Source organism: Rutilus rutilus (genome assembly GCF_951802725.1).
Source record: "Rutilus rutilus genome assembly, chromosome: 8".
Classification (NCBI taxonomy): domain Eukaryota; kingdom Metazoa; phylum Chordata; class Actinopteri; order Cypriniformes; family Leuciscidae; genus Rutilus; species Rutilus rutilus.
The window spans coordinates 22,274,509-22,299,037 of NC_140222.1; the positions used below are offsets into that span (position 1 = coordinate 22,274,509).

Genomic DNA, 24,529 nt, shown 5'->3' on the forward strand with positions numbered 1-24,529 from the left:
TCTGCGTTCATCGAACAGAATGACCCCAACAGGCCCAGAACAGCTGACAGGAAGACCGGAGAAATGACACTGACTCCATTTTCATTTGTCACTCACTCGCTCTCTATCTAATTTCTGCCCCTCTCTTCACATCTCGCTTCAGTTACGCCCCCGTTCTCTTGCTCGTTCAGTTTCAAAGCTCATTTGTAACTTGTGCTTGGCTGTTCTGCAGGCGCACAATTCAGTTCGGGGATGTTAATAGCGCAGAAACCATTTACTAGTACTTATAAATGGCATAATGTCCATAACTAATACTCCACATTAACATTATTTGAAAAGAATGAAAAGAAATGCTGATAAAATATACACATTACAAACTACAAGTTGCTTTGGATAAAAGTATGTCAAATAAATAATAATTTTTAACACTTATTATCGTATTAAAATCACATTTTCGGTGAAATTCGCTTTACTTGCACCTGATTCGTCTCTATTAATAGCCAAATTGAGCTTGAATGCACATGCAATTTGGAAATGCAAAATTGCGCATATATTCTAAAAATGCTCAACTGTGGTGGATAATTTTTTATACGATAAGAAGACGTGCATATAAACTGCGATGGAAACACATACACCGAATAAATCGCTCAATGCGCAACAAAATCTCAAGTCATTTTGCGTCAACAGAGGATGTGATTGGATAACTGGACTAACCAGTGGACCAATCACATCGCACAGTATCTTAAACGTTGGTTTGGTCGTTCTGAAATGCGCCAAAGTTTGTCATCAAAATGGTTCGGTATAATGACCTCCCAGAAGTGTCTCACATTGCATTCTAACAAAGATAACTGCGTTTCGTTTGCGTGAGACGGCAGTCATTTATGATGTTTTATTACAGATATTTTGCGCCAATTTTCTCAGCAAGTGACGATGCGATATTCCAATTTTGAGTTAGGTATGGAAACATAGCTAATAATTTTAAAACAATACGCTATTTCAGTGCCTTTACCACAGAGATAAACTGGATTTTGAGTCGTTTGGTAAATAAGACAAAGGTTTGCGCTGAAATACTACTAGCGAAAGTGCTGAATTGTTACACGAATTCTCCCCTATTAGTTTGATTCTTGATTAAATGTGCTGTGTCTACTACTCTGAGGTCTACAGTAGAATTACTTTGTAATTAAGAGTAATGGTCCAACTGGCCAGGATTTGGGTCAGGCAACGGATCACTGTGCCAAGTGAGATTACAGACGGACAGAGAGCTAAACAGCCGCTGGTTGGTGGCGAATGTGCGACACGGCATTACTGAAGCTCCAGTGAGCACAGACGGAAATGTGATGGAGACGGTTACCTACTAACACAAACTCAGAGAGTCGACCTACATGAGATCTGAAGAAACACAACTTCAGTGCAATACAGGTACAATCAGATGCACACAGACCGCAATGTGTCCAATTAAAACGTTCATTCTCTGCAATTTCCCATCATGCATCATTATTGTCAGAATACATGAGAGTCGCCATTAAAATTAGTAATTCAAATGTATTTATTTTTACGACTATGTGCGTTTTAAAGGGATAGTTCACCCAAAAATTCATATTCTGTCATCATTTACTCACCCTCAAGTTGTTCCAAACCTGTATGAGTTTCTTTCTTCTGTTGAACTAAAAAGAAGATGGTGGTTACCAACATTCTTCAAAATATCTTATTTTGTGTTCAACAGAAGAAAGAAACTCATACAGGTTTGGAACAACTTGAGGGTGTGTAAATGATGACAGAATATGAATTTTTGGGTGAACTATCCCTTTAATAACTTGAACATATCGCAAAAGACAGATTCAATCAGTTTCTGCAAAATTCCCTCAGGTAATCATCAAATATTCAGATCAGTTTGTCAATTCTTAAACGTTCACATTTCTTGCATATTTGGTTATTTTTTTGTACCTCATCACATAACTTTTATATTGGCATCTGATGTCCAGTTGGTTTGCAAATGAATCATGCCGATTTTGCGTAATTCATCATTTACTAGTAAATCGCATCAAATGGAGCATCTGCTCAATTATTTGGCCAATTTCTCAAAAAAAATTCAAGAATAATGAATGATAAAATGGTGTCGTAGAACATTTATCTAATTCTTAACTAATAATTTCTTCAGGCTACAAAACAATTACGAAAACGCTTTAGAATATCTTGCATTAGTCATTAGCAAACATTATGTAATGCTGAACAGACTCAACATACACTAAAATACGTATTCAAATATATAAATCAAAGTTTCTTAGTCTGTTCACATTTCACTGGATTTTCCAGGATTGCTAGCATTAAATGTTTGAAAGTTAGTCTATTAATGTATTTTTAATAATGTATTTCAGATTCCTTTCGTTACAAAAAACTAAACAAACTCTGGTTGGTCGCTTCACATGTCAGTCTCTTCCTTTCTAAGGACGGTTGGACAGAAAACCTGGACGGTTTTTGGCCAGATTAAGCTGAAAGGTGGACCAGACTTCCTGTATACATCTCAAACTATGTTCTTTTACGCAATAATGTTTGTTAATAACTTATTAATAAGTTATGTATCGCTGATAATATTGGAATCAAACTGAATGGTGGTTGGATCAGTCATCACACACACATCGATACGGGGCGGTGCCATGATGCCACAGTTAACCGCTACTCACAGACAGAAAGCATCATGTTCATCCATGAGGATGAGGAGGCTGAGGTTTGCTTCATACTCTTATGACAGAGAGATGAAGGTGACTGCAACCCTAATAAACCTGTTAAATGTCTAGAAGATGCACACATTTGGACATTAATATTCAATTCATAATTTAAAATGTGAATTCAAATTCAATTCATGATCAATCATATTCAGCATATGACCATATTTGGGCATTCAAATTCAAATTATAATTAATAATGTACATGTTATGCTCATATTTGAACATTAATAATTCAGAATTCTGTGTATATGTCCATTTTTTGGCATTAATATTCTGTTCATAAGGAATAATTTTCTGCAAATGTCCATATTTGTACATTAATATGAATTCAATACGAATAACGTCCAACATCATCATGCACATCTATTTTTTTGTCTTAAAACGGATTAAAGCAAGCGATTTTATATTGTTTTTCATCACTGGCATCAAAATAGAAGATTGTTTATCTTATTCTTGAACAGAATCAGTGATATATACATAATCATATTCGTGTTTCTAATGGCCTCAGAGGGGTCCAGCCCTGCCATGATGGAGATGCACTTGTTTTCCAGTGGCGCAATAATGCAACAAACGCCTTATTATGGTCATAAATCAGTTCAAATGCTTCATAACACGCTGCAGAAGTATTAAACGCTGAAAAACGCTAGTGAATGAGGGTCACTCACCCAGAACACGAAGGAATAGACGATGAGGAGCGTTTTGAGGCAGGTTATGACTGGTTTGGTCTCCATTCTCCTTGATGCCATGAGCGCAGTGGGTTTGTGCTGCTGTGATTCTCCGCTGCCGCTGCGCTCCAGTCACTCTAGATCCGCCTGGCCAACCAGAGGGCGAGATACCCCGCAACGGTCCCGCCCCACTCCGACAGGCCAATCAGAGGGAGGGAATGGGACATTCAATCCCCGCCCTTGAGACGCGACGCCCTCTGCTGGACGTCACATGACAGTGACGACAGTTGCGCTAAAGGTGAGGTAGGTGCCTTTGCGTCATTAAAATAGCGATGAAAAAAATATTTTCATTTCATTGACTGTCCTTTATTGGTTTTACTGGCCTTCAATCATTTAATAAACGTATGAAGTGTAATTTTAAGCATTATGTGCAAAAATTTATATCAATAAAATATATTACAAATATATATACAAATAAAAAAGTAATAATTTTACTGTATATAATTAGTATTTTATTTATTTATTTTTCCATTCTGTCTGTCCTTGATTGACTTTGCATACAAATACTTTTTTTAACACAGTAATACAATTTCTTAGTGTATTTTATTTGCATTTAATTAGTATTTGTTTTCATTTTTTTTTTCTGTCTGTCCTTGCTTGACTTCGCTTATAGGCTTAAAGGAAAATAATAGTATTCGGATGATAATCTGTAAGCATTTATTATATTACACAAAGATTATTTCATATTTAAGTAACAATATGTGTTAGAGCCTGATATATTTTACAAAATAAATATTGCTTGAATAGTGTTTGGAACCAAATCTAAAAATAAATAAAAATAAAGTAAAATATTAAATATATTTATTCTATAAAATGTATTCTATAGAAATACAAATTTTAGTCTATAATTGGTATATATAATTTACCTTATTTATTTTAAAAAAATTCATAATGATATTTAAATATAGAAATTGCAGTAGGCTTATTGAAAACGTATAAAGCGCTCATAATATGTAAATCTTAATGTCAATCAAATAAAATGACATAAAAACAGAAGTACTGAAAACTAATAAAGCTTTGAATTAGTTTTATTTTATTTATTTATAATTTGAAATAAAAAAAATCACAAAATTGTGTGTGGGTCTAAGAAATTCTACAAAAAGATCCTTTAGAAAATGCATTATTGTTGGTTTAACTTAATAAGTTATCTGGTTGCCTTAACATTTTGAGTTAATACAATGAAGGAGAATGGTTTAATAAATACAAACTCAAAATATTATGTTATCTGAACCACATTAATTATCTAAGTTGATTTGACAAAAGAAAAAAGTTGTGATAACAAATCATGAAATTAATTGTTTACAGTGTGTACAACCATATCAAGTCTATTCACAAACAATATTATAATTAAAACATTAATAGGCCTACAGATCATTATGGGCCCAAATTATAATGGTCCCATTTAGAAAAGTGTCTAATTTTAGATCAGAATAGTCTCAAATTACCTACATATCTTGGTTTAGATAAGATTAGGCCTATTCATTCCAAGTCAGCTTCTCTCATGTGATCCTTCAGTCTGGTGTGAAATAGGTTCACAGTTCAGCTTCAGATTCAGCACACGGCCCTGCTATATTTGGCACTCCAAATTTGCAACCTATCGAGAAGCCAGTGGAGTGAGATTAAACTCTCAGCAATTACAGCACAGACTGAGCCGGACGGGGACGAGCAGCAGAGCACGTCATGCTCGAGTCCGCGTGTGAAGACGTGACGCGACCCCACATTATTATTATTTTTTCTTTTCTTTCTTTTTTTAAACGAACCTTTACAGAGAAACACACACAACACTCGTGATCACGACATAAAATGGCAGTCACGAGGGCGTTTGACGACACTGAATATGATAAATAAGTCTATCGATGAAAATACGACAGCGTCTCAGACTCCCTGAAGATGTGTTTACCAGTGTGACGACTGTTTGCTCAAGGCAAGTTTCAGGTGAGACTGTTATAAAACCGTGTTTATTACTTGGTTTATTAACTTTTCAACAGGTGTGTACCGCTGTGAGTCAGTTTTATGGCGGAGAAGAGACAAACGTGCAGCCACAACGAATAGCTTGCTTTGTTTTTGTTAGTCGTCAAAAGTGACAGAAATGTTCACTGTCACACTTAAAGAGTGATTCCTGTGGCTTTTATCCGTAGCAAAGTCACACAGACCACATGTTTGATTAAACATTATTAATACAGCAGAGAAGTCACTGGCACTTAAATTATCAAGTGGTTAGAAATAGGCCTAAGGGAAACAAGATAGTTTTATCTGAATGAACTGATAAATATATTTGCACTCTTTTGGCTGGTAATGTCAGGACATTATTGGCTAAAGATGTCAATAACTACACCGCCTCAGTTCAGCATAAGACAAACCAGACTGATCTGAAGAACTCCACTGTTCCCAGTTTACTGGGCCTGAACTATACTGGTAAGTAACCACAGAAGCAAAATACCGCCCTCTACTGTTTGAAAAAGAGCATGAACATCCACAAGAGAGTGATATTTTAAACCAGGGGCCTATAGCCATGAAGAACATATTTACAAATATTTATGTGTACAAAATGTAACAATTATGTATAAAAATAAAAATGTTATATGTATGATCTATGTGGCTATTATAATTATATATATATACATATATACACACAAACATACACACTTTTACATATATTTAAAATTAAATAGTATATATATATATATATATATATATATATATATATATACAATATTGTATACATATACAAAATGTAACAATATGTTATATAAAAATATACAAAATGTAAAAAAATTGGTATATAAAAAATATAAATATATATTTATGTTGCTATTATATATATATATAAATATATATAACCTATCATTATCATCTATAAACTTTTACGCATACATATTTTTAATGCAGTTAAAATAGTCTAAATGTCTATCCATCTGTCTGTCTATTGAAAGATTTGAATATAGATCCTTAAATCTAAAAATAATTGAATATTACCTTTATAATAATTTGGACATTTATACATATAAAAAAAAACAATAATTCAAACATAGCCATAGTAGATTATGTCAGTTTAATATCAAAAGAGACATTTGAGTGATTCTGCAGTGTAAATGTCTGTTTCATCTGGGTCAGTTGAACAGTCCTAATGGAGATTCAGTTTCATCAAGAAATTAAATGTAAACTTACAATCCATTGTAAACATTCTTATTAATAAGCAGTAAGTACTATAAACTGCAGAGAAAGAGAAGTTAGAGTATATCATGTCATATTTCTGGAGCCGTGCTTTTTATCCAAAAGCACTGAATATTTGATTCTTTCTAGTGTTTAGAAATAAGTGCATGTTCATAAAATGACATAGTATTATACAAGTGATTCAAAGTTTAAAACAAAACAACTACAAAATAAAGTTGTACCGAGTGCAAAAACATCATTTGGTCATCATGAACACAAACATTACGTAACTTTGCTCCCAACAGTGTTCATCAAAGTCTTTCTTCCTGAGTGCTGATTGGTCAAAGTATTTTATGTGACCAATCATCATAGGTTTGAGGTATTCAGGTGCTGATACATGATCAGATCTGGTCTGTGATTGGTTGTGAGAATTGTTGGTCATAGTGAATGATACCGGTCAGAAGCTGCAGTGCCTCGTCCACACTGTCTGTGTGTCTGAAAACTGGAAGGTCAGCCATCAACAACACCTTTAATACTGACGGCTGAGACACAGAGAAAAAGAGAGATCAAGAAAACTTGACATTTATAGACATAAAATATAATATAATTCTTTATTAAATATACATTTATTAGACTTATTTTTATTTTTCATTTATTGTATTTTTTTCGAATTCATGATTATTTTATTTTGCTTTTACATAATTAATTTGAATGTGATATAAATACATTTAAATATAAAATTACAATATATTATATTTTTTCCAAATGCACTAAACATTAAGTTGTATTTTTAAAAGAAATAGTAAAAATTCTATACACAATATCATATTAAATGTGTTATAAATGCCTTAAATAATATTCTTAATTATAATTTTTTTTTAAATGTTTTTTTTTATTTTAATTTAATATTTTTAAAGCTGTAAATAAGCTAACGTTTTTTCAACTTTACATTATTTTATAATTTATATAGATGCCATGTTAAATGCTTTTCAAATGACTCAAATTATTTATTTCCTTATTTGTTAATAATTAAATTCTTAATTAAATATAATTAATAAATACATTTACTTATAATCTATTTTTCATTATTTGATCTATTTTAATTAATTAAAGGCTGTGAATGTAAAAAAAATTTTGTAAAAGGGTAAAAAATAAACATTTAAATATAATATATATAATGAATTAATATATATTAATTGATTTTATATTACCTAATATATATATATATATATATATATATATATATATTTCTACGTTAATATATAAATACAAATATTTGTATTAAATGTATTGATTACTGATCTTATCTCATATATATATATATCATATCAGTTATCAATACATTTAATACAAATAAAAATGTAATTGATATGTTATATATTAAGTTAACATTTTCAGTAAATGTGTTTATTACTGATCTTAATGTCATAATGAAGATGTTAACTTTGTTCTGTTGATGATAAACTCTACCTTTAGTCCAGCGAAGATCAGTGATAGTCCCGTCAGCTGGAACTGTTTGAGCAGTTCATTGAGTTCATGGACGACAGTGAAGTCTATAGTGCTGACATGAGAGCAGTCGAGAACCAGACACCGCGGCGGAGACGCTGCCAGACGACACACACCAGAGCATGAGCACTCAAGGACATGAGCCGAGGGAATGAAAGTGTGTGTGTGTGAGTGTGTGTGTGTCTCACCATGAAGAGCGTGTGTGTACACGAGTCTGCTGAGATGCTCCGTCACGGGGAAGTTCAGCCCACTGTCCAACTCTAGAACTGCCACACCGTGATCAGACACCTGAACACACACCAGCACAAGAGGTGACATTTTCACACATCACACTTCATTACGTATTTATTTTGAAATAAATATACCATTCATTTCTTTTTCTTTCTAAGCAACAGAACAATATTTTAATAGATTAATCATTTTTTTCTACTAACAGCAACTGAAATGCATTTAACTTTTTTACAAAATCATAAATATTTTATTGTATTATTGAATAATAGTTAAATAATGTTTTAATATTTAAACAGTATACATATATATATATATATAATTTTATTTTTAATATATAAATACTTAATTTTATATAAATATTAAAAATATTTATATATACATATTCATTATGTAAACAAATATAAATTTGTAATTTTTTTTTTTTATATATATTTTATAAATTAAGTATAATTGCATGTCTTTGAACTAAAATGCTTTTCCCTTATTTTAGAATTATTATTTGTGTATACACTAATATATATAACTAATGCTTTTTAATACTTAATATTTAAATTTTTTACATATATATATATATTCACACAATGTTAAATGTTTTAAATGACTCGAATCATTTCTATTCTTAATTATAATATAATTAAATACTATTTAATTGTATTACATAATTAAAGGAAACTATAATAGCTATGATTATTTTAATCTACTGGCAGTCCTATTATAAATTATTTATTTATTTATTAATTAATATAATTGCATCTTATTTGATTTTTTGAGTCTTTAATACATTTTGCATAAATTGTTGATTTTATGGTCATTTCTACTTGCGCACATGCCAAATCTCAAACAGAAAGTGCATTTCTGGAATAAAAGTCCTTCATTTGCGGCTCACAGTAGACATATCGTATACAGCTATTTCAACACTTTAAACTCACCTTCACTTTAGGTCGGGCCATGATGTACAACAGCATGAGAGCAGAAACAGCAACACCTCCCACAATGCCGTACTGCACCTCCCAGAAACTCACCAGAAACGTCACCAAGAACGGCACCAGATCAAGTCCTGAGAGAAACAATGAAAGAAAGAATAAAAAAAAATAAAAGCATAAACAAATTCAAATGTGATACTATATAAATATTTCAATATATACTTTTTTTAAATATATACCATATATTTTACATACTTAAATATTATACTTAAATTTATTATTTGATATTAATATATAATGTGATGTCTCACTCTTGACTCTCCAGAGTTGGACAGGCACTCTGAAGTCCATCATGGGACTCACGGCACAGATGATGACGGCAGCGAGCGACGCTTTAGGGATGAAGAAGAACAGCGGCATGAGGAACGCCAGCGACAGCAGCACTATAACACCTGCGGACAGATACAGATTTTCAGACGCTATACATATTATAAATGTCAACAGGATCACAAAAGTGTGAGTGTCACCTGTGACAATCCCTCCAGCCGGCGTTCTCACTCCGGTCTGAGAGTTAACAGCCGTTCTGTCAGAAAACGCCACATAAAACACTTACAAAGTGAAGAACAAACCAAGAATTTACAATTTTTCACATATTTGACAATGTTGCAGCACCTCTCTTTCCAGTCTGTCAGTAACAATCCATGTCTCTATGAAGCCCCTCCTTCTGAAAAGCTCAATGTGCTCTGATTGGTTGGCTGTATCACTGTGTTGTGATTGGTCAAGAACTTTGAGTGTGTTTGGGAAAAGCCACACCCCTTACCGTAACGTGAGTTTCAACACACTACTATCTCAACTCATTCAGGCCCCGCCCCTTTATGTTGCATATGCCTTGGGCGGGAATTATGTAAATGAGCAATATTGTGACGTGTACGTTCCCGGAAGAAAACTAAAGGCTACAATTGAGGCGTTTCAGGGAGTTCACAAACAGTGCGCACTGATAGAGAATAACTCTCTCAGGAGTGACTTTGTACTTTGTAGACCTTTTTCATACTCAAACTGCAACATTACACACTAAAGAATGTGTAAAAAAAAGTGTTTAGCATGCAGACAGACCTTCCGAAGCTGCCCGTGACGGGATACGCCGACACAAACGAGCCCATGATGTTTGTGAGACCTGCAGGAACATCATTGCGATGAGAAACGACCCATTTATACTCTGTTAAACACCTAATAAGGGAGCAGAAACTCTCACCGATGGCAAAGAGCTCTTGGTTGGCATCAATTCGGTAGTTATTCTGGCTGCCTGCATGACGAAAAGACAGTAAAATGAATCCAAACAGTGTCTGTGTTTATATATATATAGAAGTAAGGACACTTCTAGGTGTATTTTAAAGAAAAAAAGCTCTTACCGAATGCCTTTGCAATGGCAATGCTCTCTAAAACGCCCATTAAAGGAATGACAGCCAGACCGCCACCTAAATCCTGAGAAAATACATCCTGACAGGGTCAGTAATGATCACTATTCTACTTGATTGGCCACTTAAAATCTTTAAAATGTCACATATACTTCACTAGGACTATGATATACTATTCCGTATTTTAGTGTTATATGACAGGGTCCACCAGGAGGTGCTAGAGGGCGCTTTTAAAATATACCGGTATTACAAAATATTTTATTATTCTATTCACAGAACTAGTTTTTAATATTATAAAACTAATCACAATTTTGTTTTATTTTAATTTTAAAAGTTTATACATCTGAAATGAACAGTGCGTAGAAGAATTTAAAATATATATATATTTAATGGGACAATATAAAACTTAAAAAAATTGGTAAAGTAATATAATATTAAGAACCTATATTATATTAAGAATTTGTATATATATTATTTTAAGATTTATTTTACATTTAATGAATATTTAAATAATTTTAATGTTTAAATATTTAACATTTTATATATACAATATAAAATGTCATGTGTTTAGATCATTTATATATCTTTTCTAAACTTTTTTTACTGAAAACAAGAATAATCTTTATTATCTCAATCTACTGGCAGTGTTATTGTAAAAATGAATGGCTTAATAATGAATTTCTTAATATAATTGGGCAGTATTTGATTTTTTAGGGTACACTTTTTATGTATTTATAATAATTTCTTTATTTTTCAATTTCAAAACAATGGAAATATTCTACATTAAGCAGCATCAGAGTATAGGGGACACTTTTTTGATAGCATCAAAAACTGAAATCTTTTTATCACAAACTACACAACTATATCTCACCTTTGCGATGTCACTGAAAGTAATCACCGTGCCATTGGCTATGGTCTCTGAAAGGGGCGGAGCTTTGAAAGGAGGGAGTCCTTTGGCGGTTTTCCCGGTGAGACTGAAGAAATGGTGTCCCGTGACCTCTGAGGAATACGCAACAGCCGTCGCCGCTACGACGACCAGAGCGTTCCGGACTGCGGACACAAGAAGGACGTCCCTAAATAATTGTCAGTTCATTTATAGATTCACAAAGACTTTAAGCACTCACTGGTAGCTATACTCCACACCAGCCCTCGAGCTGATCGGACAAGGGAAGGAGCCTCATCTTCAGCAGAACCCAGAGTATTCTTCATCAGCGTCATCATGATCAGGAAGAACAGACAGCACAGGCCCAGAATCACATCTCCGACTCTGAGAACAGAGATCATTTACATAGGCAGCTTAGAACAGATTATTTAAAGTGCCCCATTATGCTTTTTCAGATATTTCCTTTCATGTAGTGTGTAATATAGTTGTTTGTCAAAGTAAAATGTCTGAAAAGTTTCAAAGATCAAAGCAGATAAATGGAGTTATTGTCTCCCAAAAGAAAGAATCAAATCTGAACTGCTGAAACGAGTCGACTGTCGATCCGGTCTTACTTCTGGCATTAACCTATGTAGGTTTGTAACACATTTGCATGATACCAGCCTGTGGTCTTCATTGACTGCCCATGAATGTCTACATTGACCCTCAAACACTGTAGTTGTAGCTGAGACTTGAAAGAGTTTGGTTTGTGTTGTCGACATGTCGAGAAGACGCTGTTTTCAGTGCTGCTAAGGATGAGGACTTGAGCTCGAATTAATACGGTAAAACTGACACCATCGTTACTGTTCGTATCACTGTGTATCAAGTGCTGAGGAAGATCTGGATGTCAAATTCAGCCATCTGACCAATCAGATCAGAGTAGACCAATCAGATCAGAGTAGACCAATCACAACAGACTGGGCCACCTGACCAATCAGAGCAGAGTAGAACAATCACAACAGACTGGTCCATCTGACCAATCAGAGCAGAGTAGACCAATCACAACAGACTGGGCCACCTGACCAATCAGAGCAGAGTAGACTGATCACAACAGAGAACAGACTAGGTCATCTGACCAATCAGAACAGAGTAGACCAATCACAACAGACTGGTCCATCTGACCAAACAGATCAGAGTAGACCAATCACAACAGACTGGTCCATCTGACCAAACAGATCAGAGTAGACCAATCACAACAGACTGGGCCACCTGACCAATCAGAGCAGAGTAGACTGATCACAACAGAGAACAGACTTGGTCATCTGACCAATCAGAACAGAGTAGACCAATCACAACAGACTGGGCCATCTGACCAATCAGAGCAGAATAGACCAATCACAACAGACTGGGTCATCTGACCAATCAGATCAGAGTAGACCAATCACAACAGACTGGGCCATCTGACCAATCAGAGCAGAATAGACCAATCACAACAGACTGGGTCATCTGACCAATCAGAACAGAGTAGACCAATCACAACAGACTGGGCCATCTGACCAATCAGAGCAGAATAGACCAATCACAACAGACTGGGTCATCTGACCAATCAGATCAGAGTGGACCAATCACAACAGACTAGGCCATCTGACCAATCAGAGCAGAATAGACCAATCACAACAGACTGGGTCATCTGACCAATCAGATCAGAGTAGACCAATCACAACAGACTAGGCCATCTGACCAATCAGAGCAGAGTAGACCAATCACAACAGACTGGACTATCTGACCAATCAGAGCAGAGTAGACTGATCACAACAGAGAACAGACTTGGTCATCTGACCAATCAGAACAGAGTAGACCAATCACAACAGACTGGGCCATCTGACCAATCAGAGCAGAATAGACCAATCACAACAGACTGGGTCATCTGACCAATCAGATCAGAGTGGACCAATCACAACAGACTAGGCCATCTGACCAATCAGAGCAGAGTAGACCAATCACAACAGACTGGACTATCTGACCAATCAGAGCAGAGTAGACCAATCATAACAGACTGGGCTATCTGACCAATCAGATCAATCAACAAGAAAATAGGGGTTTAGAGAGACTGAATCCTTTATTGAACCGTTTCAGACAATTAAAGTGTTTTTTGACCTTGAATGCATGTAAACCTGTTGTAGGAGAACTCCAAAACAAAATTAGGAGATTTTAAAATAGCAGAATGGTAGCACTTTAACACTACCGGGATGAGAAAATGGTGAGAGCTCATTGGTCAAACATATACAGTATATGTGTGCTCACCTGGCCTCAGGGATCTTGTGGAAGGTGTAGTAAACCTGCAGGAAGAACTGCTGTGGAATCTCCTTCAGACCCAGAATATTCTGCAGAACGAGTGGAGAGGATTGACACAGGACACAAAAACTCTTGACAAATCTTCAAGGACATTCAAGATATATCCAACTAAAATGAAAAGAGGCATCTGAGACTCTCACCTTGACCTGGCCGAAGCCGATAGTGACGGCCGCAGCACAGGTGAAGCCTTTAATTACTGGATATGAGATGAAGTCCAAGAGGAACCCTAATGAAGAAGAAATCAACAGCAGATCAGGTGACTGACCGTAATAAAACACATCCAAAAACTTTTGAAGTCGCAAACATTTAATTGAGCTTTTTTTCATGAATTAATTAATTAATTAATAAATTTTTATTTAATTATAAAGCAGTGTTATTATGTTAATTATGATTTATATATATATATATATATATATATATATAATCTCTGAAATCGCAAATATTAAATTTAGTTTTTTGGGATAGTATATTATTTATTAATTAATTTTCATTTAATTACAAAGCTACAACACACTTAAAGAGTTAAAAAGTTCCCAAAATGTTATAATAAAAATAAAAATAATAACTGGATAATATTAAAATGACATATAGAAATACTTTTATTATTATGTATATATATATATATTTCTTTCACAAATATTCATCTCATTTTTTTATTAATCTTTTTTTGTTGTTTTTTTATGTAATTTTAAAGCTAAAATACATTTAAAAGGTGCTTAATATTTAATTAATTTTTTTATTTTAATTAATTTGAATGTATTATTTTTTATTTTCATTTAATTACAATGCTACAACATCTAAAATGTGCTGATAAATTATAGAATAATAATAACTGTAGTAATAATAATTATTGTTTATATTATTAATAATTTATAAATATATATATATATATATACAAATTACATTTAATATATTATTATCACTGAAAATGCAAATGAAAAGAGCTCAAAATTCGAATATAATTATAATAATTACTATTATTATTATTGTTAATTTTAGATTTTTACATTTCTTATGCAAACCATAAATGATACACAACATATATTTCTGTTGTTGAGTTTCCTCTGCTGTAAAGATTTATCACCTTCGTCTATTAGTTTTGTAATTCAGCCACTTCCACAACCTCAGCTACCACGCTCTTAAAAAACCCTTTGCTATATTTTGGCGTGCGGCTTAAAGGCATGAACAGGAAGTTGCACAGGAAGTAATACAATCTGATAGTTCTGTGAGTGAAAAAAACACCAACTTCCTGTTTTCAAGATGGTACTGATTTACAGATAGCTGAGTCTGCTACTTTAGTCATGCTTAAAGTAACACATGACTGCAACAATACTAACACTACATTAACCAAACAGACTATCTAACTTAGATTTTACACCAACAAATATGGCTTAAATGTAAACATTAACCCCATTTTCCATCTTACCCAGCCTCAGTAGAGCCATTCCCGCCTGGATGACGCCGCACAACAAGGTGAGCACCACGGCGAACACAGGATCTCCACCGATATACCCCGAACACAGCAGCGACATGATGGCGGTCGGGCCCAGCGTGATGTCTTTCGACGTGCCAAATATACAGTAGATGAAACAACCCATGAACGCAGAATACAGACCGTACTGAAAAACACAGAAACAGCGTCTCAAGAAAACCTTCCCTAAACTGAGTGTGTGAAAGGACGTGAATGTTCTCACCTGCACAGGTAAACCAGCCACCTCGGCATAGGCCAGTGCCTGAGGAACCGCGGTCAACCCCACCGTCACACCGGCGATCACGTCCATCTTCACACACGTCAGGTTATACCTGGGCAGCCAGGAGAGGATGGGGAAACAAGAGCGCAGGGCGGCATTCCAGCGGATTCCTGTCAGAGCCTCCATCAGATCTTCAGATCCACCATCAGTCAAGGGGAACACAAAGAGCTGTCCTGCTTCATCCGGGACGTTTTATTATTCAAGGGTGTGGACGAGCAAAGGGTTCACGGGAAGGGTGGAGCACTGGATCTCGTGTGCAAACAAGCTCTCCTGGGCCGTGTGGTGTTCAAACCCTCCAGATCCAGAAACACTCCTCCATAAGTGCTTAGTGAAAGTAAACCTGTGAAACTACAAGACATCAAATGCTTGATAACATGATTCAAACACTTTTCATCACTCTTTTAATATCTATCAAAAACATTTTGCATAGAATGTGAGGCCTATTTTTCACACAAATAACACTTTACAATAAGGTCTCATTTGTTGATGTACTATTAACTAACATGAACTAACAATTAGCAGTGCATTTGTTTCAGTATTTATTCATCTTAGTTAAAAAATACAGTCCTTCATGTTTGTTCACATGACTACTGTTAAAAAAAAAAGCTTTTGATTTTAATGATGTATTAGTAAATGTTGAAATTAACATTAACTAAGATTCATAAATGCTGTAGAATTATGGTTAATTCTTAGTTTATGTTAACTAATGAAACCTGATTGTAAAGTGTTAGCCTACCATTTTTCACTGTGACAGTATTTTTATATATTTAGAAATTTCGAGTCTATTTTACAATTGTAATATAGACTTTATTTATTTTTAGTCTATATTACTTATTTTTCTTGAAATATAGTACAAGAAAAATAATAATATATATATATAAATATATACACACACACATAGGCTATATATACATATATATATATATATATATATATACACACACCTTTGGAAAAATGGCTAACTATATTAAAATTAATATGTCAAATGTATTTTGCATTACAGTACAAAAAAACGTAATGGTAAAAAAAATACACTTAAAGAATTTATCATTACAGTAATAATCATCATTACAGTTTGTTTTGTTTATTGTTGCATTACCTTGCCGAGATACATTACAGTAACAAAATAAAAAAAATCGAAACATACCCTTAAAAACTGATTACTGCAGAGTTTTGACAGGAGTCATATGATTTTATGACATTTTAAAAGAATCACATGATTTGAGTATCCAGTGTACTTTATGAAACCACGGGGTAAATCGAAGAATAAGTATCTGAAAAAACTAAATAAATAATAAATAGTAAACAATAATATAATATCGTTTAAAAACTGTTTGGAAATCGTATACGAACCAAACTAGATGAGATCAATGATCAGAGCCACACTGCAAATTGAAGTTAAAGATCAAACCTTAGAAATGACTTCGAGCCTCGTGCTTCATCTGAGTGGACACATTCCACGGACGTAATTTCATTATACACATTAGGCTAAAACATAAAGATACTCGTTGAAATCAAAGCACTTTGACGTGTATCGCGGTTTTTTGACAGACTGAAAAACAGACCTTTGTGACGTTGGCAGCGACGCGCGACGCGATTGGCTGAAGCTTTGCGTCAGCTGATCGTGGTCATGTGATGGACTCACATGCCATGGATGGCGGAAGTATGTCTCGCTGAGTGTAAACAAAAGTTCTAAAGACTTTCCCGTTTGCTTTTATAACATTACAGGAGGAGTGCGAGGCAAATGACTCTAACATGTCGTTTTTGTTCGGGTGGACTCTGTTGTGTTTCCTGGTTTGTTGTGATATAGGAGAGTGCAGAAGAAGAAATGTGCTTCTCATCATTGGTGTGTAGAAAAACACAATTATGTGTATTTGTAAATACTGATTCGACAATATTTCTATATTGTTATGATGTTTGATTTGTTGTTATGTTATATTAACGATGTGTCAATAGGCGACTTTACACAGGCTGCTCTGTTCCTGCTCAAAATTCAGAGTAAAGAGGCAATGCCGCATAAAAGCCAGACTAAATTATGCCAGCTCAGACGCACCTTAGCCACTAGCATCACAGTATATAGTTATATTTGCTGTGTAAATGCATTTATGCCACCTCTGGAAGCATTAAACAGTCTGTTTTTTTATTAACAAGCCACTTATTAAAACCCTTATTAAAAAGCCACTTAAATGGCAGCTCAGAAGCGCCTCTGTGCCACCTTTGCAGTGTAAATTTGTCATGTTTTGGCAGCTGATGATGGTGGGTTCGAGACGGATGTCTACAACAACACTGTGGTCCAGACACCTCATCTTCGGGCTCTTTCTGAGCGCAGCGTGATCTTCAAGAACGCCTTCACCTCCGTCAGCAGCTGCTCTCCAAGCCGTTCCACCATCCTGACTGGACTACCACAGGTAACCAACATGTAATAGCCTCTTTTTTTTGTTGTTGCCCAAACTAATGGATAAACTTGCCTTGAACTTCTTTTTCCCTGATCAACAGCACCAGAACGGGATGTACGGCCTGCATCAGGGAGTTCATCACTTTAACTCATTTGATGGAGTGCGCAGTCTTCCTCTCCTCCTGAATCAAGCCAACATCCACACAGGTATGATGAAGATCCATGAAAATAAATCAGAAAAACACTTTTTTTATTACAACACTGCACTTGTTTCTATGTTTGAGGCCAGATAATAAAACTCCTGACTGAATGACAGATTCGTACGACTCTCGCTCATACACCTTTTGCGGCTCATTTTTGTATTTTTGGGTCAAACGACACATTAGCCTGGTTTCCATTACAGATTTGCACAAAACTTTTGATAAATGTTGATAAAAAACGATTGTGAAATAACGGCGTTTCCATTAACCGTTGTTATGTTACTACCGTAACCGTTGTCATGTTACTAAAACGTAATTTTTCCTCTTGTGGTAAGTCATTCAAAAATCATGGCAAGTGATGTTGGTAGGTTTATGTATATTGCAGCAACAGCACTAGCCATTATTTTTAATCAAAGGAGACGTAGGAGTGTTATCCAAGAACATTGATGGTAAGGAAAGCCTGTAAATGTAAATTTAAAAAAATTCCATTGCAGTTTTGCAAATAATTACTTTTTCAAATTGCCTCAAAAACCACCTCATGCAAGCGTAAAAACTTGTTTGCGATTTATGGGAGTTTTTGCAAAATTGACGTGTTTCCATTTCCGTATTTTCAATTCGCAATTTCAATTTGCGCAATTTTAAGGAAAATGGAGCCGAGCAACCAGATCTCACAGGAAAACGTTACTATGTTACTGTTGAAAACCTTTTTCTTCGTCGAAGCAAGAGACCAGGAGACGTTGGGGATCACGTTCAAACAAAGTTATTCTTTATTGAGGACTTTGCGTTGACGCGGCTGCAGTTCTTCCCAAATCAGTCTGGCTAACATACTTTACATGGTTTCTTTATAGGCCTTTCAGTGGGCTGTCCTTAAAGGTGCTAAACATACACACAGCCTTAGAGGTAACCACTAAATCTAATCATCTAAAGACAATAGAGGCAATTGCCCCCAACTGACTTCCCCAAATGGTATAAACACAAATGGTCCCGAGAACTAAGACTATGTAACAGTCACACACAGTTCAGCTCTTAGATGGAAGATCAAAGATGGTATAAACAACAAATGGAAACCCCTGACTATTACAATGTTTAGACAGCTGACTTAAAGCTGAAATTGATGCCATCATGTTCACCTTGAATGCCCAATACAGTGTAATTCACCTTAGTTTTTCATGTGATGTTATGTAAGGAAGTAAGATCAGCAGATCTTAAACATATTCTTAAATTTGGATCCTTCATTACGAAGTGGTGATTTCATATGAATTTGTACGAAAAAATTTGCCTATTAGAAAAAAAGCATGAAGGTAATTTGAAATGAGTGAATCTTGGGAAAATGTGGAATTTTACAAATTTGTGATTGACTTCTTTGGAAAGGAATTGTCGGGAAGAAATGGTTACAACGAATATGTGCTTATCGTAAGAAAACATTTCAGTACAAATTTTGAACAACCTTTTGTGCTTAATGGATGCAAAAAGCCAGTACAGAAAGCAAATAACCTTATGTGAATCTTGGAAAATCCCAGTAGCACCTCACTGCAGTACATGAGATCCAGGGGGCGGAGTTGGATCCAGATCTAAGGGGTGGAGATTGGTAGGTTTAGGGGTTGTTTTAGGGATCGTTTTAGGGATCAGGGGGTGGAGATGGGTAGGTTTAGGGCTGGGTTTAGGGATCAGGGGGTGGAGATGGGTAGGTTTAGGGCTGGGTTTAGGGATCAGGGGGTGGAGGTGGGTAGGTTTAGGTATATGTAAGGTGGAAGGAGTTGGATCCAGATCCCTGGATTTTGTGTTCTGCCGTGAGGACCATCTCGAAAATCTTGGAAAAATGTGACATTTTTCAAATTCTTGATTGCTTTTCTTTGGAAAGGAATCATCGGGAAAAAACACGTCGGTCCGGGCCCCGTATACCCGTTCGATTTCGCCTACACAGAAGAGACCAATTCCGTACTGCAGGTCGGTCGGAATATCACCAAGATCAAGCTCCTTGTTCGGAAGTTCTTCCAGAGCCAGAAGGCGGAGAGAAGTGGGACGGAAGAGGAACGGCCGTTCTTCCTCTACGTGGCGTTCCATGATCCTCACCGCTGTGGCCATTCCCAGCCTCAGTATGGAGTGTTCTGTGAAAAGTTTGGGAATGGAGAGAGCGGAATGGGAAGAATTCCGGACTGGCGGCCGAAGTATTACTCTCCAGACCAGGTTAAGGTGAGCCTTACAAATAAAGAAAAATGTAAAAAGTCATTAGTTGAAGTTCCCAACCATCAGTCTCTTAAAGGAGAACTCGGCAACTCTAGCGAACTCTAGTCACTTCTTCTCTGATTTTCCCTTTTGTTGTCGCATGTTTTCCCCACGAGCTGTGGGGGGGCGTATATTTCACAACACGGTCGTAAAAAACTCACTTGCGGCGGCCTCCTCCCCCTCTCTACCGCTGCTCATGTGCGTTTGTTTTGATCGGAGCAAGCTAACTGTATCGTGTGGAGCTATGTCTACCGAGGTGGGTAATCTGGTAATACATCATACATGCGTGTGTGTTTATGTCGAATTGCCGTAAAGCAATTTGTGTTTTGCGCTCGTTCTCGTTCTCGTTCTCGCTTCTCACGAGACTTCCAATTTCTATCTTGCCGGGACGGTAGTCCCCAAGTTGCAAGGTTGGTTTTCCGCCTGGGAACGCTGGGGGGAGTGGGGAAAGTCACCAATATCACCAGAACAGGTTGTTTAACCATCCAAATGATTTCTAGACAGTTTTATAAAGTTAAAAAAGTTACCAAGTTCTCCTTTAACATCTAACTAGGTTCCGTACTTTATTCCGGACACTCCTGCGGCAAGGGCGGATATAGCGGCCCAGTACACAACGGTCAGCCGGCTGGACCAAGGTTAATATTTTACGTCATTCACACTAATATGAAACTATTAGCTTGTGTGGATTTTCATAAATTTCTGTTGTTTTTTTTCGAAGGTATTGGTTTGGTTCTTCAAGAACTACGGGATGCAGGATTTGAAAATGACACTCTGGTGATCTATAGCTCGGATAACGGAATTCCGTTCCCCAACGGACGCACTAACCTGTACAGCTCAGGTGTGAAGGAACCCATGCTGGTGTCCTCACCTGAACACCGGCAGCGCTGGGGACAGATCAGCCAGGCTTATGTCAGTCTGTTGGGTAAGAGCCAATCACTGTTTGATTATTCTTCACACGTGTAAACACAGAACAAAGTCCTTCGTGGTCTGAAGATGTGCTGTAACTGCTTTAACCACTAGGTGGTGCTGTACGCCTAGTTTTAATACCACACTACACCTTCATGCACTTGTTCCTGTTTTTGAGGCCAGATCATGGAACAACAACACATTTGTATCAGCATGCAGTACATCTGTACGATGATTATTTGTTTTGCTAATTATTTGAACTACGTTGAAAAAAGAACATCTTTCAAATTTGTTTCAGCGTTTAAGCCCAGGACAACTGATATTTTTTACAAATAGTTTGTAGGACTCTGAAACACTAGTCTCACTACTGCACCATTTAGGTGTTTTAGGCCAACTGTCTTTCTCTCGAATTACAAGTTTGGATGAATGTTACACAGCTTTTACGAAAAATTATTCGTATTTTTTTTCTGTTCTGAGTTCAGATAATAGTACAACTACCTCTCTAACGAATGACAGTGTTACCAATGTGCCGTATCGTGAACGACAATTTCTTTTTTTTTATGAATAGCAAGTTTTTCGTACAGATTTTGAAAAACAATATAGTGTGTGAATGGCAATTTCTACTTTTACGAATCGCAGGTTGTTCGTATGATATAAAAAAATGCCGTCCCTCACTATTGCACCTTTTTGCACTTGATTCAGTGTATTAAGTCATATTTTTCTATTTACTGACAGATTATTCCCAATGTAACAACATTTTCTATTTGTACGAATCGCAAGTTGTTCGTACGAAGAAAAAAAAATGGCGTCCCTCACTATTGCACCTTTTTTGCACTTGATTCAGTGTTTAAGGTCATTTATGTCTATTTACTGACAGATTATTAAAAAGTTTTTCTATTTTTATGAAATCGCCAATGTAACATTATTTTCTATTTGTAAGAATCGCACGTTGTTCGAACGATATAAAAAAATGGCGTCCCTCACTACTGCACCTTTTTTTGCACTTGATTCAGTGATTAAACTCATATCTTTCTATTTACTGACAGATTATTGCAAATGTGAAAACATTTTTATTTGTATGAAATTGCCAATGCAACAACATTTTTTATTTGTACGAACCGCAAGTTATTCGTACGATATAAAAAAAAATGGCGTCCTTCACTATTGCACCTTTTTGCAGTCAGTGTTTAAACTCATATCTTTCTATATACTGACAGATTAATGTAACATTTTCTGTTTGTATGTACTTGAGTCTGTGTTTACGGTCATATCTTTCTATTTACTGACTATTTGAATGACACTGTAAAACAGCATCTCTCATTTTTTTCCCTCAGATATCACTCCCACCATACTGGACTGGTTCTTTTTGCCGTATCCGTCGTACAGTCTCTCGGGTGGTCGTCCGGTGGAGTTGACGGGTCGGTCTCTCCTCCCGGCCCTGAGCTCAGAACCGTCATGGGTCACCGTCTACGCCAGCCAGAGTCTCCACGAGGTCACTATGTATTACCCGATGCGCTCCATCCACCAGGGCCCCTACCGGCTCCTGCACAATCTTCACTACCGCATGCCCTTTCCTATAGACCAGGACTTCTACGTGTCCCCAACCTTCCAGGATCTGTTAAACCGGACCCGGTCGGGCCAGCCCACAGGCTGGTTCAAGACTCTAAAGGAGTATTACTACCGGGAGAGGTGGGAGCTGTTCGACATCCAGTCAGATCCGACGGAGAGGCGGAATCTGGCTGGTGATGCGGCATACGCCCCGGTTCTGGAGAGCCTGAGGGAGCAGCTGCTGAAGTGGCAGTGGAGAACCGAGGATCCGTGGGTGTGCGAGCCGGATGCGGTTCTCGAGACTAAGCTGGAACCGCAGTGCAGACCCTTGTACAACGGACTATGAGTGCCTGAAATGAAAGAAAAGACTTTTATCCTTTTATGGTTCCGAATCACTGCGAATGGTTTAATTTGAGAATATATTTGTAGCTTTTATATTGAAAATGTTAATAAACATTTTGAATAACAAAATGTCAATCTCATTTTCTTTATTTGAAAATATCATTACCATAGTTTGTAAAAAGGCAATAAGACTCCATCTAAATGTCCAATGTCTTACTTTTTCTTTTTAAGCAGCCACAGATGTCAATCAATGTTATTTACCTTTTATTATTATTATAATATTTATTATCAATAAAAATATAATCGTAATAATAATGATAATATATTATTTACATTTTGGCTTCTTGTTTAAATGTTATCTCAGATACCTAAGGAACAACATTTCAAAATTATATTTTTATATTTAAAATATTTTGTATTATTATTATTAAAAATATTATCACATATTATTAATAATAATTTAAATAACATTAATTATTATTATTTTTTACTATTATATATGTATACTTTTTGGCTAATTGCTTAAATGTCACCTTAGATGCCAAAGGATTTCAAAATTATTTTTGAATATCATTTTGAATTAATTTTAATTTTAAGCTTGTAGCTGTTTGAGATACAATATTGAAAGTGCTCTCTCCATTTAATTATTTATAAATCTGACAATACTGTAAAACAGTTTATCCAAAAGTGTAATTACAGAGAAATCAATAAGTCAATATTAAAATCATTAATTAATGAGACACTTTAAGGTGATGTAGTTACATTGTCCTCACTCAAATAAGTACTAAGTAATATTAATTAACTACATGTACTTACTGTATTATGGTTAGGGTTTGGTTTAGGGTTAGTTCCTTGTAATTATGCATAATTTACTGTTATTACCATCGTAAGTACATGCAGTAAAGTGTAACTTTGTCACCTCAAAATAAAGTGTTACCTAGATTTCATTTAATCAATTATTCATTACTGTATTTATTGTATTATATTCTATTCAAATCTCTTCTAATTTATATCAAGTTAACATTTTTGTAGACGTCTTTACGCACGGGATTTTTTATCTTTTTTCATTTGTCCTGTGACGCCAGAAAGACGTTTATTGATCAGTATATAGACAGGCTCAGTGACAGAAACAATATGATCTCGTCATACATCACATCTACCTGACGTTAAAAGCTCCCCAACCGTCTCCAAACGTTCAAAGACGCGCAAATCAATCCTATTGGCCGGAAATATGAATCATCTAGTGGGGAATGACGAACGAGATCACGACTCCGAGGGGTATATATAAA

At 35.6% G+C, this 24,529-nt stretch overlaps 3 protein-coding genes across 4 annotated transcripts in view; 1 reads left to right on the forward strand and 2 right to left on the reverse strand.

Moving 5' to 3' along the window:
* The window catches only part of tspan7 (tetraspanin 7), a 34,595-nt gene extending 29,473 nt beyond the window's left edge, over window positions 1-5,122 (reverse strand). Inside the window, exons 1-2 of the mRNA XM_084415609.1 lie at window positions 4,880-5,122; window positions 3,371-3,662 (exon numbers count right to left, since the gene is read on the reverse strand). Coding sequence (XP_084271735.1) covers window positions 3,371-3,451 — 81 coding nt within the window. The 5' untranslated portion in view covers window positions 3,452-3,662; window positions 4,880-5,122. The remainder of the gene's footprint in view (window positions 1-3,370; window positions 3,663-4,879) is intronic.
* Window positions 5,123-6,463: 1,341 nt separating this feature from the next.
* Window positions 6,464-17,206, reverse strand: slc26a11 (solute carrier family 26 member 11). Of its 2 annotated transcripts, none has more exons than XM_084415770.1 (16): window positions 17,035-17,206; window positions 15,567-15,963; window positions 15,299-15,491; window positions 14,013-14,098; window positions 13,822-13,901; window positions 11,783-11,925; window positions 11,530-11,708; window positions 10,653-10,725; window positions 10,496-10,546; window positions 10,357-10,417; window positions 9,771-9,826; window positions 9,555-9,695; window positions 9,250-9,377; window positions 8,278-8,377; window positions 8,054-8,187; window positions 6,464-7,125 (listed from the first exon to the last, which is right to left on the reverse strand). In XM_084415770.1, the coding sequence occupies exons 2-16, from the start codon at window positions 15,747-15,749 to the stop codon at window positions 6,985-6,987; spliced, it is 1,749 nt and encodes a 582-aa protein (XP_084271896.1). In that variant the 5' UTR covers window positions 15,750-15,963; window positions 17,035-17,206; the 3' UTR covers window positions 6,464-6,984. The 2 variants fall into 2 exon arrangements, with proteins under 2 accessions (XP_084271896.1, XP_084271895.1); XM_084415769.1 differs by having other exon boundaries at window positions 15,567-15,971.
* Window positions 17,207-17,213: 7 nt separating this feature from the next.
* On the forward strand, window positions 17,214-23,369 carry sgsh (N-sulfoglucosamine sulfohydrolase (sulfamidase)). The gene is made up of 7 exons (XM_084415771.1): window positions 17,214-17,469; window positions 17,871-18,031; window positions 18,120-18,225; window positions 20,080-20,411; window positions 20,998-21,079; window positions 21,163-21,366; window positions 22,685-23,369. The coding sequence occupies exons 1-7, from the start codon at window positions 17,379-17,381 to the stop codon at window positions 23,242-23,244; spliced, it is 1,536 nt and encodes a 511-aa protein (XP_084271897.1). The 5' UTR covers window positions 17,214-17,378; the 3' UTR covers window positions 23,245-23,369.
* Window positions 23,370-24,529: the final 1,160 nt, after the last annotated feature.

What these genes read in the sequence shown, in the direction of transcription:
- sgsh (XM_084415771.1), top strand. Translation starts at nt 17,379, where the DNA reads ATGTCGTTTTTGTTCGGGTGGACTCTGTTGTGTTTCCTGGTTTGTTGT. An exon ending in TCAAGCCAACATCCACACAG is followed by an intron (nt 18,226 to 20,079) that starts GTATGATGAAGA and finishes TTCTTTGGAAAG; the next exon opens with GAATCATCGGGAAAAAACAC. An exon ending in GGTCAGCCGGCTGGACCAAG is followed by an intron (nt 21,080 to 21,162) that starts GTTAATATTTTA and finishes TTTTTTTCGAAG; the next exon opens with GTATTGGTTTGGTTCTTCAA.
- slc26a11 (XM_084415770.1), bottom strand. Translation starts at nt 15,749, where the DNA reads ATGGAGGCTCTGACAGGAATCCGCTGGAATGCCGCCCTGCGCTCTTGT. An exon ending in CCAAGAGCTCTTTGCCATCG is followed by an intron (nt 10,418 to 10,495) that starts GTGAGAGTTTCT and finishes ATGTTCCTGCAG; the next exon opens with GTCTCACAAACATCATGGGC. An exon ending in GGCTGGAGGGATTGTCACAG is followed by an intron (nt 9,696 to 9,770) that starts GTGACACTCACA and finishes ATCTGTCCGCAG; the next exon opens with GTGTTATAGTGCTGCTGTCG.